General features: G+C 34.6%; 1 protein-coding gene across 8 annotated transcripts in view; it reads right to left on the bottom strand.

Annotated features, from left to right (window-relative positions):
* The window catches only part of DAAM (disheveled-associated activator of morphogenesis-like protein), a 189,109-nt gene that overhangs the window by 83,784 nt on the left and 85,177 nt on the right, over nt 1–20,148 (bottom strand). For all 8 annotated transcript variants that reach the window (XM_074124838.1, XM_074124836.1, XM_074124835.1 and 5 more), the window contains one exon: nt 7,013–7,135. In XM_074124838.1, the coding sequence (XP_073980939.1) occupies nt 7,013–7,057 (45 nt within the window). In that variant the 5' untranslated portion in view covers nt 7,058–7,135. The remainder of the gene's footprint in view (nt 1–7,012; nt 7,136–20,148) is intronic.

The raw sequence follows: 20,148 nt of genomic DNA, 5'->3' as shown, positions 1-20,148 counted from the left end.
AATCATCAACAGAGTATCCGATAGCGTTTGGTAAACAATGTCGACTGACATGCTCCAATTCTCTTAATAGCTTTAAACAGGCGTGTAACATTCAATCAATAATAGAACAGACTAATCATTCTGAATAAGAGGCTGTAGAATACGAGGGTCGTTTGAAAAATCCGTGCAAAGTCAGAGAGATAGCACCAACTGGCGCGTATCGAGGTTATGTTTAGTTAGTAGCATCTCTTGGAAGAACACACACCAAGTTTCAGCCAGATCGGTCTATTTCTTTGTGTTTGGCATTCGTTTGAATCGAGGAAGTCGAGTGATTTTCAAAAAATGGGCGAAAAAGAATTTCGGGTGTTGATTAAACACTACTTATGAAAGGCAAAACGCCTGAGGAGACTAAAGAGAAGCTTGATAAACATTATGGTGATTCTGCACCTTCGATTAGAACAGTTTATAAGTGGTTTCAAAATTTTCGGAGTGGCCATATGGGCACAAGTGACGCTGAACGTTCTGGACGCCCTGTTGAGGTTACTACTCCAGAAATCATTGATAAAATCCATGATATGGTGATGGATGACAGAAGAGTGAAGGTGCGTGAGATTGCTAGTGCTGTGGGCATCTCGAATGAACGGGTACATAATATTTTGCATCAACATTTGGACATGACAAAGCTATCCGCAAGATGGGTGCCGCGATTGCTCACGCTTGACCAAAAACGAAATCGTGTGAAGTGTTGCAAGGACGGTTTGCAGCTGTTCCAGAAGAATCCGCAGGACTTTAAGCGTCGTTTCGTCACTGTGGATGAAACATGGATAAATCACTACACTCCTGAGACCAAAGAACAATCTAAACAATGGGTTACCAAGGGGGAATCTGCGCCAAAAAAGGCGAAGACCGTTCCTTCGGCCGGAACGATTATGGCGACTGTCTTTTGGCATTCGCAAGGAATAATCCTCATCGACTATCTGGAAAAGGGTAAAACTATTACAGGTGCATATTATTCATCGTTATTGGACCGTTTGAAAACCGAGCTGCAAGAAAAACGCCCACGATTGGCCCACAAAAAAGTCTTTTACCATCACGACAACGCACCAGCTCACACCTCAGCAGTTGTGGTCGCAAAATTAATGGAAATAGGGTTCCAACTCGTTTCACATCCCCCCTATTCTCCAGACTTGGCTCCCTCGGACTACTATTTGTTCCCCAATATGAAGAAATGGCTGGCGGGAAAAAGATTTTATTCAAACGAGGAGGTGATTGCAGAAACGAATGGCTATTTTTCAGACTTGGACAAATCCTATTATTCGGAAGGGATCAACAAACTAGAGCAGCGTTGGATGAAGTGTATAAGCCTAAAAGGAGACTATGTTGAAAAATAAAAAAGGTTTACCCCAAAAAAATAAGTAGTTTTTATTTTTGCACGGACTTTTCAAACGACCCTCTTATGTATATAAGACTGTAGATGTGCAATATGCAGAGGACGAAGTAAAGAGTGATTTCCTGATTCAAAATTATGGATATAATCTGTGATGAAGCTCTTAAGAATTTTAAAAAAAACAATCCAAGGAATTATAAAAAAAAAGGATTCAGGAATGGAATGCTAACAAAGGCGTCTGAATCAAAAGAAAGAAAAGAAAATTTAAATCCATATATTAAAGGGTACAAACTAAGAAAGGATCAGATTGATGAAGAATGAATTCTAAATATGGATAGAAGGCCTTTTGTATTTCCTTGTCAAGTCTTAATACAAATATGTTTAAAAAAAAAATGAACCTATCATAGTTTTTTAACGACTAAAATAACTTTAGAAATTTTCTGATTCATAATAAAATGTATTCACTTTATCTTGTTTTATGAATAACGAATCAAACATTCAAACAAGGAATTATAATCAAAATATACAATATATTCCTAGATTGGCCGGACTCGGTAACGACTTGAGAATTTCAAAAATTTTCTGGTTTTAAACTCTGGCCTTCGGTGAAGTTGCTAAAATAAAGTTTTTCTTCTCCTTTCCAGAAGAATCTTGGCCACTCCTGCTTAGAAGTCCTTATCTTTTGCATTCTTTTACCATGATCTATTCATCCAGCCTCCACATATCCTTTCTCGTTTTCCTCCCCTTCATGCCTTTTTGTTCTTTGGAGATAGTCCGTTGGTTGTTACCCTAACTCAGTTTAATTTTACGGCTGTCACTAAATCTTCCACCCTTAGAATAATCTTAATCTCTTACTCTTTCTAACAAGATGTGCGCAATTTACTGGATTAAGTTTATAAATCTCTATAGCAACATAATTTAAAAAGATATCTTTTTGGCTTATCTTTGTTTTTCTTGCTGCTGAAAAAAGAATTGAATTTACATGGGACTCATATCTGTAAAGTTTGTAAGACGCATGAACATCATTCTGCAGTTCCACCCTGGACATCTTGACTTTTCGCTCTAATGTAGCTACTTTTTAGCTGTCGTGAAATTCTATTTTGCTTTACTAAAACAGAGATGCTGCATCCTTGCTTCAGAATACTACCCACCAATAACGGGTTTTTATTTAGCTTTTCTTCACTAACGAGCTATGCTGCCCTGCGACCAAAATATTGATCTATTGAGCTTTACATTTAACCTGCAGCACTCTCGAGGTGATGAAACCACTCATCAAGGTTCTCCAGGGAAGTGAGAAAGAACGGAGAAGAACGGAGAACGCGAGAAAGAGCGTTCTTCCATCAATAGTTGTAAAGTCAGTCCAGGTAGTTGACTCGAAAAGAGGCTTGAAATGAAAATCATTCGAAAATCTGCTATTTCCGTTAATTGGAAATTAACGAATATTACGTTTAATTAAATTAATTATATTTTTTTTTAAATCATGACATTCTTCCGCAAGAAATACTACACTGAGTGCCATGGCCAGTCTTGTTTTAGTAGCAACTCCATCCAGCTCATATTTCTCTCTTTAGTTCACTTAAAAGTACAAGAAAAGCTGTTCCACTTTTTCTTTGATTAGTAAGAATTGAGTGTGACAGACATAACTACATGTAGAATTCAAAGAAAAAGCCGGAAAGGCTTTTTTATAATACCCATGTTGTAAAATTTAAATGCTTAAAAATTTTGATTAACATTTAAATTGTATTAATACAAAAAATTGAATGTAATACAGCGATTATTCAAAATGGAGGTGTAAAAATAGACTAATTTAAAATTAAAAGTCTTATTGTTGGACAATCCAATAAAATGATACCCTCGACACATAATCGTAAGAATTATAAGGAAGCCAACAAGTTACTGGGTTAACGAAAGTCCAAACTATTTTTAACTACTAGCTTAAATTTCATAACTTACTAAAAACCAATAAAATTTTAAGGAAGAGACACAAATTTTAAAACAGGCTTTCGTAGAAAGAGAAAGAGAGATCAAGTTTAATAATAAATAAAGCGCTCCTTGTGGCCCATTAAATTCTCTCCTATTTTAGAATAACACATGTTTCATAATAATAACCTAATTGAGGAGAAAACCAAATAAAACTCACTTTTAGTAAAACTCAACGTAAGTTTTGAATAAATTTAACTTCAAAAAGAAAGATATATGTTACGAAATAATAAAAAAAAAAAAGAACAGACTAATGAATAAAAGAAGTCAAACTGGTAGATTAGTAGAATTTCAGTTGAAAGAACTGAGTGCTCAAAATAAATTACAGAAATTATAGAATATTCAAAATAACAAGAGAAAGCTATGATGAAGATGACGGCGCCTTCATTTTTAGATAAAACTTGCAACACCTGATGGGATAGTCAAATCTGTTAGGTCATGGTCTAAAACAGTGTAGTCTTTTCCAAGCGATCATACCAACTACCATAAATACTAATCTTCCCTTTTTTGGATATGGACATCTCCTTAATCTATGCAAAACTGTGGACACACACGCCATCATCAAGTAAATAAACAAAATGGAAGGATACAAAGTGTTTTATTTCCATTACTGAAGGCTGTAAATTAATGGTTTTGCAGAAATATTTTAATCACCAAGGCCGACCACAAAGTATATGATAATTACAATGAAAGAATAACAAATTAAAAGTTGTTTTTTTTTATAATATCCAACCAACTATTAACTATTTATAATTTTTGTAAAGGTTTCTAGAGATTTGGTTTTAATTTTTTTTTTAAATAGATACAATAATAACAGTTTCACTGGCTACCTAATTTTTAGGATAAATTTATCTAAATGAGTCATTTGTTTTTGTTAATTTATCTAGTCATACTTCTCTAAAAGCATAATATTTCCATAAATTGATTAAAACATTTAATAAAAATTATCAAATTGACGCACAAATAATAAACTTATCATCAGTAACTAGAGATTAAATTAAAGGAAGATGCTGCATTCTTGCCAGATCTTTGGGAGATACCATTTTTTTAATCGAATGTGGCGATGAGCAATACTTTCTTCGACAAAAAGAAAAATTATTACAAAAAATGTAAATAAAACTATTTATTTTTCACATATTGCGTGAAATGTCATGAAATAAAACATTATAGCAAATCACCATTGACTGACGTATGCATCACATATAATATGTAAACATATTCAAAGTGCATCCGTCTAAACCCGGACGTAGTACAAACTATGCGAGCTAAATTATTATCATTGAAATCATTTTAGAAAGATAGGATTCTTATTTTGAGGCCGACATAAACTTAAAAGTTTCATTAATATAACAATAAGTTGTACTTGTTAAAATAAAATAAAAAGAAGTAGATTGTAAAATATTCTACAAGAATCTCCGTAACTACCTTCTCTAATTATTACAATATTAGTTGATTAACAAAATTTTCCTAAAAATTAGGTATTTATTAAAATGGTCAAGAGGAATATGTGAATATACAGTAAAAGCTCCTTATTCGCGCTTCCTTCATTCGCGTTTTCACTATTCGCGGATTAAAAAAATGCGACCAAATTCCTGTATTCGCGGAAGTACACTATGATAATAAAAGGATTCCAATAGGTATCCAACCCAATATCCTTTGTAAATGCCGTCAAATGGACTAATAAAAAAAGTAAAATAGATCTTATTACAACTTTGCCTAAAGTATGTTGTTAAATGATATCGCCGAGGACTTTGACATAAGCCGCCTTCGCCGCGATCGGTGTTTTTGAGAATGTAAACGCACAGAATGAAAGCAACCTTATTACTCGATGAATAAAGTATATTTTTAAATGTTGCTGTTCCGTTCTATAGTAAAAGCCGCTTTGCGTGTTTTATTGTTTCGTCTTTCACATTCGTTACAAAAATTGTGATCGAGTAACACGTCTCTACCGCTCTTTTTCTAATTTATAATGTCAACTAAAAAAAAAATGAGAAACGAGTTTCGACACGAAAAAAATCTGTTACCGCTAAAAGTGAAAATAGAAATGCTTGATCGTTTACGCCTTGGAGAGTCATTTGCATCCATATCACGCTCATTCAATGTCAACGAATCAACTGTACGATCGATAAAAAAATCCGTAGATAAAATAAGATCGTCTGTAGCTTCAACTTCACTGTCAGCGAAAATTGTTCGTGATCCAGCAATAGAAAAAATGGAAGTGGCGTTGCCATTATGGATCGAAGACCGCAACCAAAAAAGGGTGCCCCTGAGTGGTCCAATGGTCCGGGAGAAGGCAAAGTATCTTTACGCTCATTTTAAAGAACCTGATGGTAGTTGTAGTGGTAAGTTCAAACTTTGACTGCAAACAAAAGCTTTTAAAAACTGCCAAGCAAGAGAAAATTACAAAATTCTTCAAACCATTGCCTAAGCCTTAAGATAATTAATCAAAATGTTCAAAAACTTCAATTAAATTGATTTTTTTATATATATGTTTTTTTTTTATTTTGTCACCTAGGAACGTATCCCCTATAATCCCATATAAATTACCATTCCGTATTCACGGTTTCTGTATTCGCGGCATATTTATGGAACATATATCCCGCGAATACAGAGCTTTTACTGTATATAATTTTTTGTCCCTTATATTACGCCGTTACAGATATTCACTAATAAAACTTCAATAAATCAATCTAATCCTCATGACCGAAGATCCAAATATGGATTTGCAAAACTAGCGATGGTTCTCAACAATAGAGGATATGGGCGCTCTTTTGTCAACTCCTTAACAGTCAACATTCTCTAGAGTAAAAGTACAATAGAATTACTTATTCACTGATAAACTAAAAAAAGGTAATTCATCAAAATATGTAAAAATAATAATAAAATAGACGACTAAGTTCACAAGTCATCACAATCTGCTTTGTTAAAACATTCTACATGGAAAGGTTACAAGAAAATCAGTGCAGAAACGAACGGATTTTAGATTAAAATCTATTCTCAGATGGGTCTTATTCGCAAAATGTATAGCAAAGAATTACATTTTGTAATCCCCAATAACAACTTATTCATATCATACACATGTATTTAAATAAGTGAGAACTTCTTTTCTACAATTCAATGGAACACAACTTCAAAGTGAAATCAGAGAGGATAAGTCAACATTTTTTTTTTTTGTAAAGAATATAAAAGTAATTTCCTGTACTACGTTTATTCAAAAGGTTTCCCAGTAAAAGTTGGCAGCATTTAAAACAGTTTTTTTCTGAATATTCAAAGCTTCCATTTCATTGAGATGATTAAGGTCTTCTATGCCAAAGGTTTTTTTCTTATACCAGTCTTGTAGCGATTCTAAAAAGAGTTGATGTTGAGGCAATATTTTTAAAATGGTATCATTTATAAAACCAGATTCCAGGGAATTTGATGGTTCCTGATTTGAAGGGAGCTAAATCAATCAACGTATACGTTCAGATGTAACCACTACTGTGTAATATTATTTCTTTTTATTAAAATTCATCATTTTTATTATAATCAAAATCAAAGTGTTCCAAATTTCAGAAAATAATCCCTAAAGTTCTTAGCAGAGAAACCTCAGAACCATTTACCATTTTCAAACAATCGATTAATTATAAATATCGATTATAAAATATAAAAGAATAAGAGATATATTACCTGTAGACAGCCACACCAACCCCTTTTCCCACGAACAGCTGGCATCTTGGTCCAGGAGGGCACGAAGCCGGCCAGTCGATCTGACAGACCGGTCAGCACGGACCCTCCCCACCACCCTTCGTTCTGCAAATAAAATCAACAAATTCAGATTATTAAAAACGTATAATAATAAAAGGAAGTCAAAAAAAGAATTGACATTACTAAAATAGTATGAGCTTGTCAATTAGTACGTACATATACGTATTGCGTGAGAAGAATATTACTAAATCACATCAATAACACATCAAAATTAAGTTACTGAGCAATGTTTATCTTAAGATTGTAAATGTTTAATTTGACATTGAATGTGAATGTTTAATGTACTGAACTATGATGACTTCAACCAGTTATAAAATCGACTGAGTCAGCCCCATTCTTAATTGGCCATTCTACTTTCTGTATTTAGTAAATGAAGTTGTCAACCTTCAAAAATTCAATAATTTTTTTTTGTTTACCTCATTCATATTGCTTTACTTTTTGCTACTAAAAGTAAATTAAAGTAATCGCCTATTTTTTCAGGCGGGGCTTAACGTCCAACTACCAGGTGTCATGGACGGAGGCGACTAGCAAACATACTTTACTGTAAATTTCTTTTATTAACCATTAAATAAAATCCAAGGCCTAAGACCAGGAATCGAACCCAGTACCACAATACATATTAGCCTTGCAGGTCTCGCCTCTAACCGCTCGGCTACCGTGGCGCCCCACTTTTTGTTACTATAAAGCCAGGGGGCCCCAAACTTTTTTCACAGGGGGCCAGTTCACTGTCCCTCAGACCGTTGGAGGGCCAGAATATATACGAGGGGGTACCCAAAAAAAACCGGAATTATTTTTTAAAAGCTATTTATTTACAAATTTTTTACAGAACAACCTTATCCCCTTCAAAATACTCTCCATTACAACTAATACATTTGTCCCACCGGTGCTTCCACTGTTCGAAACATTTTTTGTAGTCATCTTTAGAAATGGCTGACAGCTCCTTCTTCGTTTTTTTCTTGACCTCTTCAATGTTGTCAAATCGGTGACCTTTCATGCCCTTTTTCATGCGTGGAAATAAGAAAAAGTCGCACGGAACCAGGTCAGGCGAGTAAGGTGCGTGGGGCAGCGGAACCATGCCATTTTTAGCCAAAAACTGTGTAACAGAGATGGCTGTGTGTGCAGGTGCATTGTCGTGGTGGAAGAACCAGTCTCCTGTTTGCCACAAATCGGGTCTTTTTTGGCCAACACTATTGCGCAATCTTTTCAAAACTTCCAAATACAAGGTTTGATTGACGGTCTGACCTGGGGGGACAAACTCTGATTGGACTACGCCTTTGGCATCAAAAAAACCAAATCAGCATTGTTTTGATGTTTGACTTGACTTGACGACATTTTTTTGGTCGGGGTGAAGATGACGTCTTCCACTGGCTCGACTGTTGCTTTGTTTCTGGGTCATAACCATAGCACCATGACACATCACCAGTAATGACCTTTGACAGAAAGTCTGGATCAGTTTCAAGCTGTTGTTTCAAAGCACGACTTGTTTCAACTCGATGTTCTTTTCGATTGTCAGTCAGAACTCGAGGAACAAACTTGGCAGCAACCCTTTTCATCCCCAAATCTTCCGTTAAAATTCGCTGAACCGAGCTCCAAGATAACCCACTACTCTCTGACAGTTGATCAATTGTCTGTCGACGGTCTGTGAACACCAGCTCTCGAATTTTTTCAACATTTTCGTCGATTCGGGCAGTTGATGGACGTCCAGAACGAGGTTTGTCATCAATCGACATGTCGCCATTTTTAAACCGAGTAAACCACTCGTATACTTGAGTTTTTCCCATAGCGTCATCTTTGTAAGCTGTTTTCAACATTAAAACACTTTCAGCTGCATTTTTGCCGAGTAGAAAACAAAATTTCAGAGCTGCACGTTGTTCGCTTAAACTTGCCATCATAAAAAACGAAAAAAGAACAAAACAGCGCTGGTAAAAACAATCACTGCAGATGAACAGAACAAGCCAGGCAGACAACACAGGCAGGACTGAACTGGCAAGGAATTGCGCTATACACGTCTAGCGGCAGAAATGCGTACTACATAAGCTCCATGCGCGGCAACGCAACTCCGGTTATTTTTGGGTACCCCCTCGTAAAAAAAATCTATTTTAATGTAAAAAAAAAAAAAAAAAAAAAAACCAAACGGGAACAAATAAAATATTTAAAATAAAGAACAAGTAAATTTAAATCACTAAACTGCCCAGTATTTCTGTGGGAACTATGGGCCTTCTTTTGGCTAATGAGATGGTCCAATGTCCGGTTTAGTTATAGTGCTTTGCCTTTCTTCCTACTTCTGGCTGTTATTTTTCGGAGCCGTAACGCGTGCGTCCAGCGTCATCGGAAGTAGTACTGTACATGAGCGACGCAGCGCTTTGCAGCACCGCCACATATAGCCGCTTCCTCTCACTGACCACCAATGAAAAAGATGCCCCTTTCGATAGTGCGGCGAGGGCCGGATAAATGTCCTCACGTGGCTGCATGTGACCCGTGGGCCGTATTTTGGGGACTCCTGCTATAAAGCATGCTAACATGTTCTTAATTCTTCCACTTTTGGCATTGATATTCGTACCTTAGAAATAGACAATAAGGTCTTCTGAGTTCTAAAACATGTGTTTTTGCTTTTTTATCCATTGGTGTAGATGTGTAAGAGGATTTATGAGAAGATAAGAGAACAAAATTACTCGAAACAAGAGTAGAAGATATATAAGTTAATATTCTATCTGTAAACATGTATTTGTTTTCGATTATTTCTACTAATTTCTTCAACCTTTTACTAATTCCGTTTTTGATTGTATCTTCCATTACACTAAAAATAAATTTTTAAATACTACCAATTCGTAAAAAAAAAGAGAAGAAATTAACATAGAATGCAACTTAAACTTCTTTTCCTAAACTTTAACTTAATCTAGTAAAACGGTCAGATAGAGATAGCGTCTGCATCACTCCATCTACTTAATAAATTAAGTAAAAAATACTTCGTAACAACAAGAAAAAGTTGCTTATAAATAAACTGCGAAGTCTCTAAAAAGTTATGCTTAATCTAATTATTGAAAAAAAGCAAGGCTTCTTCAGTAGTACCTCTGAAAGAGGGAATTAAAACCGAAACCTTATAAAAAAAAATAAAAAAGACAAGATTTGTGATAGGTATTTACCGAATTGATTTTGTGCTTGGCGTTATATATTGGGAGGAGAATTGAGCAAACAGTGAGCAAAACCATGAGTTAAGTCAACATTGTTTCAAGTAATTATTGATAGAACTTTCTACCCAACATGGTGTGAATGGCGTAAAAAACACGAGATTGCAGGAAAAAAAACAAAATCTCCCACTATTCTTTCCCTTTTTTCCCATATGCCTTCCACTTCACTCTTACTTCGAACAGGAACTAAGCCACAGCTTTCAAAATTATCATCAGGAGTGTTCATGTTTTGAGATCAATAAAAATCGAACTATTTGTAGGAATTGATCGATGTTAGGTCATCATAACTGAGTGCGAGCAATATAATACATAAAAGATTCTCCAAAATCCCCTTTTACAGAATCATCGAATAATTTTTGTAATTCCCAATTTAAATAAATGTTTTTTGACCCTTCAGTACAATAAAAAAAAATTACCGATTCGTCCGACTGAGATTTCTTAACATTTTATTTAATCTCAAAATGAACAAGCATATAACTTAAATCGTTTTACAAGTATGAGGGATATATTTTAAAGAAAAATAAAGTGTCGAAGTAAAGACACAATATAATAACACACACAATGGGAAGAAAAAAACATCTGTTTTTAGACATAAGCAGGCGAAACAATAGTACATCTATCATTAAGAATAATGTTCTTACGAATTACTATGTTATAATAGATAAAAGAACAGTTGTGGTTTAAACAATAAAGTTTTTATCTTATAATGTTTCAGTAGAATCTTCATTTTATTTTACAACTAATAAGATATATAACTTCAGAAAATGACACCTACAATGACATTATGGTTTCATGTAAAAAAATGCACGTCTATATATCATAAATTTAAAAGAAACACGATAAACCACAGAGTGATATGCCAATACATTTTTTCTTTATGCTATGGTGACAAGTTGGTAAAACTGAAGACTAGAAGTGGAGTATATTGAGTCTAGGAAAGCGCTAGGCACTTAAAATGACAGGTGGCAGTGAAGTTAACGCACTATTGATGAAGGGAGACTGATTACCACCATACTCGCTTCATTGATGCTACAAGAAAAACCTCCTGGACACAAGACAAAGAGTACGACGGAACTGAAAAAAAAAACAACTTAATAAATAGAAGAAACATCGTCCTGTTAATAAAGTGATTGGGCGGCTAAAAAACGGTATTATTCGATCTAATAAAAACGTGAAATAAAAAGTATTATTCGTTAACCTCCATATCATCAGGATCCAATATGGCCAGCACTGATATAACCTTCTATACATGTGAATCAACCAATGCTGTACATCCCGCCTAGTCACGATAAAAGAGATACCAAATACGCTTTGCAGCATAAAGGGCAATACAATTTCAGCAGAAAGAACTTTGTCCAGCCGATAGCCAGTGATAACTTTATAATAAATGGAATAAATCCATAAACTAGCTAAACAGCATTCTGATATTTCTGAATCCCAAGTATTTCCGGCAAAAGCAACCGAAAAAGCGAAGTATATAGAAGTATGACTTTTAGGATTACACAATATACACTAGGTACTTTGCTCTTGAGTTTGCATGCATTTTCCAAGTGCCAGACGCGATTGAAAGCCTGGACTTTACAATTAACACGCGATAGTATACAGGGCTACAGGAAACCAACATTTTAGAGAGGAAATTACTTCCTGCGAATCTAGGAGAGGATAAATTCGTTTTATGCAGTTTCTTCAGGATGTTTCTTGAGATTGGAATGAAGGAGACTAATAGGACGATAGGATGAAACGGTATTGACTCGACTTTATAGGTTTTAGATCCGAACTATATGCTTTCGATGGAGACCAATAGTAGCCCACTTCTTACATATACAATTTAAATCGCACACTGACTAAATAAAAGAGTAATGAACAATAAACAATAGTTCAAGAACTAGGAAGATCTAACTAGAGTATACAGGGTGAACCAATAAGTATTGTCCATAGGCCTACTGTGTGTAGTACATCTAAAGTGAAGTTCAATGACGTATTGGCCAACTTCATATTTTCCCCTATTCTTGAGTGACGTCACTTTACATTTGTTTTTCTAAAATCATTACTTTTTTCCAATAAAAATGTTATTACTCAGAAAGTTTTAGTCCGAATTCGATTCTGATAACACGGTTAGAAAGACAGATAAATTTTCTAAAAATTGATACCATTTTGAAGCATAAGTTATTCTCCAAACAGCCTCAATCTTCCTCCGAATGTTTGAAAAATAAAAGTAATCGAAATTTTTAAGAAAACTAATTAGACCCTTTCGTGATCATTATCAGACCTAGGTGCTGGCACTTTTTATAAAAGTTTCCTTGTTTAATGGGCTTTCAAACGGTTATATAATTTTCCAGGATTCCTTTTATCTTCGTACGAGAAATTACGTTTGTTTTACAAGAAAACGTGTTCTCGAGCACTCAACAGTGTTAGTGTATCAAGTTGTTTAATTCATTGAAAACTCTTTTAGATGGGCCAGTAATCAATTTTTACAGTAGATTGTCTTAAAATAAGAAAGTCAAAGGTCACAAATGGCACTAAAAAAAATAAAAAAAAAAGTTTAAGGTTTATTCACATTCCCTTCTTTTTCAACAGTGTAGTTGTGTGTGAAATTGTAATTTGGAGTAAGTACATATGAATTTTTGTTTATAAAAATAGTACTTGTTTAAAATATTTCCTAACATTTTCTCAAATATTTCAAAGAGATAGATTTGTGATCTTTGACTTTCTTATTTTAAGACAATAGATTGTTCTTTGGTCTCAGGAGTGTAGTGGTGTATCCATGTTTCATCCACAGTGACGAAACGACGCTTAAAGTCCTGCGGATTCTTCTGGAACAGCTGCAAACCGTCCTTGCAACACTTCACACGATTTCGTTTTTGGTCAAGCGTGAGCAATCGCGGCACCCATCTTGCGGATAGCTTTGTCATGTCCAAATGTTGATGCAAAATATTATGTAGCCGTTCATTCGAGATGCCCACAGCACTAGCAATCTCACGCACCTTCACTCTTCTGTCATCCATCACCATATCATAGATTTTATCAATGATTTCTGGAGTAGTAACCTCAACAGGGCGTCCAGAACGTTCAGCGTTACTTGTGCCCATATGGCCACTCCGAAAATTTTGAAACCACTTATAAACTGTTCTAATGGAAGGTGCAGAGTCACCATAATGTTTATCAAGCTTCTCTTTAGTCTCCTGAGGCGTTTTGCCTTTCATAAAGTAGTGTTTAATCAACACACGAAATTCTTTTTCGTCCATTTTTTGAAAATCACTCGACTTCCTCGATTCAAACGAATGCCAAACACAAAGAAATAGACCGATCTGGCTGAAACTTGGTGTGTGTTCTTCCAAGAGATGCTACTAACTAAACATAACCTCGATACGCGCCAGTAGTGCTATCTCTCTGACTTTGCACGGACTTTTCAAACGACCCTCGTGTATCGTTAGGTCCATTTATTTTTATTAATTTCTGTTTTTTTTTTCTTTCTTTTTTTATTTTTTATTTATGTATTTTAATTGTTGTGTATATTTTTAAAAATAAAGCAATTTATCTATCTAACTTCTATGGGTTTAGGAATCATTATTTTTTATCCTAAGAAACAATTTATTACTTATCTCCTCATTCTTTATTAACTATTTTCTTTGGGTCATGATAGGCAAAATAAAATTGTTTAGAATTTAGATGATTACAAATCTTTTATAGGCCATACTAACACCGATTTGGAAATATTGTTTCCACCCACACCTCACAGAAATGGAAAAGAGCATTAGGTTGAATAATATTCTCTAATAATCTTTAAAATAAAACAAAAATAACCGAAAGATATCCGGTGTAAATTCGGTTATCCGGTGTTATCTTGGAGGAAAAATCAAATAAAATTAAAATAATATATCTCGAAAGTGATGGCACACAACTAAATATACGTTACATATGATAGTATGATAATGAAATAGATAAAAAAGGTGTGGGTCGGCTAGAAGGGGCCCCGCCGGCGTTGGAGGGGAGAGCCCTTGGGTGATCTTCGTGACTGGGTAAATGCCACGACATTTCACCGCCGTCTTCTCAACAACCATATACGAGTATACACACACATTACACGGCTTGGCTAACCCGATATGACCGCACGCTACATTCCACAATACGTACAGGTGCCCTAGACATCTTTTTTTTTTTCTTTAGTCAACATTTTGACCTATAACTGGACTCCGCTGTACACCGCTAGTAATCAACTAAAAATAACAATACAGCTCAGGGTGGTGTTCTTATAATAACTGGTTTCTTTAATTTATTTAGTTCCTTGCAAAAACATAATTAAACTTCCGTTGTACAAACTCAACAATCTTCTTATACGAGCTTGTTGATTTCGTACTTTGTTGATTTCTTACCTACATTTCCTAAAATTGCAAACTTTAATGATAATAATGAAACATCAAAATACCACAGTCTGTAATCTAAGAAACAAGCAAAATCTCATTCCACTCAATTAAGAAATAGGAAAGTAAGAAGAGCAATGGTACAAGAAGATTGAAAAGCTGGTTCACAAAGAGCAGCTTAATTAGCAAAGGACCCACGTTCAAGATTTAAGCACATTTCCTCCTATTACCAGTATTGTCTATAACTAGAGATCATTACCAGGAGATCTTACAGCCTCTGAAAAGAAAAGCCTCTGTTAATGACACCGATAATGATAGCCCTCAAAAAACAAATATGTCATCTCTGAAATGCGATTTCTTTCGCTTTTATCGCTAGCCGATTTTTTTTTTTAAAATCAGGAAACAAAAAGGAAGGAACAAAGCTAATAATGGTGTGCGCTAAATTTCCTCATCAAAAGTAACATGTCCTGGCTGTACTCAATTAAACTTTGAGCTTGTTTTTGATCGTCGCTAACATTCTTCAGTAAAAATAACCATATTTCTGTGGAATTGAGTGCCTGATTAGACACACTGGCTACTTTAATCTGGATTACGATCGGTAGATACAGATTTCATCACACGTGAAGTTAAGCAGTAGGATGTTGGACTTTAAGATGTCTATTTTAAACTTATAAATTAATTAGTTGTACTAAAAGAAAATGGTGAAGATGCTTCTACTTCCTTCTAACCTCATTTTTCAGAAATACGACCAAAAGGCTTAGGTTTAGAGGAGAACTAATCTCGATTTTAGTATTGAGTGATTCGCCTAATTGAAATATAAGTAATTTTTTTACAAATAAGAACTACACATACGAGGGTCGTTTGAAAAGTCCGTGCAAAGTCAGAGAGATAGCACTACTGGCGCGTATCGAGGTTATGTTTAGTTAGTAGCATCTCTTGGAAGAACACACACCAAGTTTCAGCCAGATCGGTCTATTTCTTTGTGTTTGGCATTCGTTTGAATCGAGGAAGTCAAGTGATTTTCAAAAAATGGACGAAAAAGAATTTCGTGTGTTGATTAAACACTACTTTATGAAAGGCAAAACGCCTCAGGAGACTAAAGAGAAGCTTGATAAACATTATGGTGACTCTGCACCTTCGATTAGAGCAGTTTATAAGTGGTTTCAAAATTTTCGGAGTGGCCATATGGGCACAAGTGACGCTGAACGTTCTGGACGCCCTGTTGAGGTTACTACTCCAGAAATCATTGATAAAATCTATGATATGGTGATGGATGACAGAAGAGTGAAGGTGCGTGAGATTGCTAGTGCTGTGGGCATCTCGAATGAACGGGTACATAATATTTTGCATCAACATTTGGACATGACAAAGCTATCCGCAAGATGGGTGCCGCGATTGCTCACGCTTGACCAAAAACGAAATCGTGTGAAGTGTTGCAAGGACGGTTTGCAGCTGTTCCAGAAGAATCCGCAGGACTTTAAGCGTCGTTTCGTCACTGTGGATGAAACATGGATACATCACTACACTCCTGAGACCAAAGAACAATCTAGACAATGGGTTACCAAGGGGGAATCTGCGCCAAAAAAGGCGAAGACCGTTCCTTCGGCCGGAAAGATTATGGCGACTGTCTTTTGGGATTCGCAAGGAATAATCCTCATCGACTATCTGGAAAAGGGTAAAACTATTACAGGTGCATATTATTCATCGTTATTGGACCGTTTGAAAACCGAGCTGCAAGAAAAACGCCCACGATTGGCCCACAAAAAAGTCCTTTTCCATCACGACAACGCACCAGCTCACACCTCAGCAGTTGTGGTCGCAAAATTAATGGAAATAGAGTTCCAACTCGTTTCACATCCCCCCTATTCTCCAGACTTGGCTCCCTCGGACTACTATTTGTTCCCCAATATGAAGAAATGGCTGGCGGGAAAAAGATTTTATTCAAACGAGGAGGTGATTGCAGAAACGAATGGCTATTTTTCAGACTTGGACAAATCCTATTATTCGGAAGGGATCAACAAACTAGAGCAGCGTTGGACGAAGTGTATAAGCCTAAAAGGAGACTATGTTGAAAAATAAAAAAGGTTTACCCCAAAAAATTAGGTAGTTTTTATTTTTGCACGGACTTTTCAAACGACCCTCGTATGTTTCTTAGTATACTTTATACTTTACTCTCTCAATTAATCGACTAGTGAAAGTCTACTTAAAAAACGAAATTATTGAACTTACTAAATTTTGGCTTTCTTATTTAACACAAATATATGTTTACTTTACCTAAATTGTGATTAAAAACACAGCTTTGTTTAAATGATATATAATTTTCAAAGCGCTACTATAAATAGAACAGGCAAGTCTATTTTTAAAAAACAAGATCATCACAAGATAATCGTCCTGTGAGAAGGTTTATTTACATCAACAACTCCACAAAAACAACAACAAAATCTTATGATGGAGGAGTTTGGAATACAGGCCTAGTAACCCGTTTGTTCGTCAGTAATTGACCTAACTACATCACCAGTTCAGTTAACCACTAAAACAACCGTAGAGTAGTGGTTAAAACCTCTGCTGAAAAGACCGGTCTTTAATATTTCCGCTGAGTTACTGGATGAAATGTAACGTAGTTGAATCCTGCAGATCAACGCATTATGTTTGTAACACGCGTGAAGCATATAAAACGCCCCTGTTGAATATATCGTGACTTCTTTTCCTTTCTAATACTTCAAAATAAAAGTACAAAATTGTTCTCTAAACCCGAGAATTGCATTTAATTTTGTTTCTAGTTACTTATTTTTGAAGTTGAGGCGCGTCAGTATCCAAAATTATTGGCGCCCGTAGCCATTTTTTAAATCATTGTTCAACTGTTGCAAACACGATCACCCGTTGTTGGCTCTTAGAAGAGAAAAATCTGAGAACAAGGTGGTCTGGAACACGGGATTCTCACTTAGGAGAACCGAGGATTAACAACTAGGTTAATCCATTCCCTCCTTATAATTATTAAAAACATTGCTCTGAAGTTATTTCTATTCAAACGTAGAATTTTCAAAGAACATGAAGTATAATTAATGACTGCTCATAAATAAGATAGAAATTTGAAGAAGCAACATTTTAAAAGTGTTGCTCAAAGGCGATCCATCCAACATTTCAAGAGATACAAAAGTATCCTTGCAGTATACCATCAAGTATCCTTGATGCTGAACATGCAGTAAAGCTATTATCCAACTAAAGACTGCCTAACATAACGCCGAAGAACTTAAAGGTAAATAATCTTGCGAAAATGGTTCGGAGAGAAAACTACAAAGAACGTTGCAAACAAAAATACAATCACAATGCTTCTAGTGTTCAATCTCAACAATACTTAATTGTAGAGTTCTTAACAATTTTCAACAAAATTTGAATGGTATATTAAAGATCTAAACTCCATAAACAAATTTTGTACTTCGAACGTATATTTCAAATGTTTCTGATAGATTTTACAGCAACATTCAAAATTTAAAGAAAGCAGAGAGAAGTTTCAAGAAACCGAGTAAAGTTACTACCGCGGTTATCGATTTACTTCAAAATAGAATTCTAGATATCTAAATATAGATTAAATTTGTTAAAATTGCATATCATGTTTAAGTAAGAGCTTCTTTAAATTATATAGAATAATGTTGCCACAATTTTATCAGAAAACCGTATTTCCGATAGACGAATTTCGACCTGATATTGAGCTGCCTTCAAATTTCGTTCTTCTTGCGTCTCATCTAACAAACAGATCATATGTGTATGCAAAAAGCATACTCTTTACGTTTTAAGTGCATAAGAACTCAATTTTGCAAAATTTAACTTGTTCGCAAACCTTCCAAAATGGTAATTAGATAATTTAAATACCTTTCTTGAATATTCAGTTTATGAGAAACTGCATTGAAAATGCAAATTAGACATAGTCACGTGTTTTTGGAAAGTATTTCAAATATTTGTGCATAATTTTTGGATTAATTCCATAAAAATTATTATAGCATTATATACAAGGTCGAATCACCTACAGATAATTTTACATTTTTTATATTTTTAATATTTCTTTATTTAATTTAAAACCGTAGGATGTGTGATTTGCATTGAGACAATCAAATGGGAGATAAAATGTTATCATTTTATGGGATAGGCTCACGGATAGCAGGTCTTATTATGAGATTTAAAAATTGAATCAATATTAATTTGAAAAACTGTAATAAATAACCAGAATGCCAACAATCAACAATAATAATCATTTCAAATTAGCCTTTTGAAAACAAAAAGTCAATAATAAATCGGGTGACACATTCAATACGATATTAGGCACAGCAGTAGTGAGTGCAGAGAGAAGGTATTATCGATTTGAGAATTACCAAGCTTACAGAATGAAAGCAATATATCTACTGCCCCTACTACTATAAGTAAACATAGATTTTGGAAATGTAACTTAAACCAAATCGGCTTATTGAAGCATTAGTCTTTTACACAATGTTCAGTATTGGCGTATTAACAATGACACACAATAATTTTATCTTGAGAAATAAGTTATGAAGGCGACGAGTGAGTGAATTTTCAAGTATTGTCAAAGAAAGCCGTGCATCATTGTAAACCTTTTTGAGGAACTCTAAAATTCCTGGCCTTTTTACCAATAAATTCTATATCGCGGTTCTTACTGTGTAAATTTTTTCTTTTCAATTATAATATATTTGAAACCGTATCAAACCATATGAAACACTAAATATTAACCATCTCGTTTGGCAAACCTAGTCTTTAAATATTCTTAGATGATTTTTATGTAATTTTTCGTTTTGGAGCTTGAATTTGAATGCTGAAAGTTGGGTACTTCGGTTTGTGTTCAGGTTAGAACAAGTGTTCGCTAGTTAGATGTAAAATACACCTTTCCAGTATTCCTTGAATAGCACTTTTGTCACAATAGCCAATCATATGATCACCACTTTATTAAAAAGCTATTTATTAAAGTTAGACGTTCTTAGAATGCAACTAGATATCATCGTTTCGATTGTGCTAATCTGCTATTACGTTAAACTAAATTAATAAATGAATTAATGATAATAAGGATTTAATGAGAAAAAAAAAACACAAGAAAAAGAAAATCACATTAATTAAAGATGTCTCGGATAAAGATGTTTGAAAAATACTGCAGACATCTGCATTAGAAACGATTCAATGCTCATTCAACAGAACAATTGCAACAAATGTCTGAGAGTTACCTAAGACAAGATATCTTATCTAATTTTAAAAAATGAAATACACAAAAAGATTTTGGGTAAACATTTTACATAATAATTTACCGGGATTACAAATAAATATAAAGTAACTCTCATAAATATTTACGTCAATAAATTTTGTATGCATTCTATAGAATTCTTATGGAATAGAGCGATTGATGTTCTTTCCACTTCTCACCATTTTATTTCAGCTAAGAAGAAGAAAATTAAAATCTGTAAATCTGTTTAAATGAAACTGTTTAAAAATTCATGAATCTCAGAAATTA

This window comes from Rhodnius prolixus, unplaced genomic scaffold (genome assembly GCF_049639745.1).
Source record: "Rhodnius prolixus isolate KJV_2025 unplaced genomic scaffold, Rpr scaffold_3, whole genome shotgun sequence".
NCBI lineage: Eukaryota > Metazoa > Arthropoda > Insecta > Hemiptera > Reduviidae > Rhodnius > Rhodnius prolixus.
This window is presented reverse-complemented; position numbering and strand designations above follow the sequence as displayed.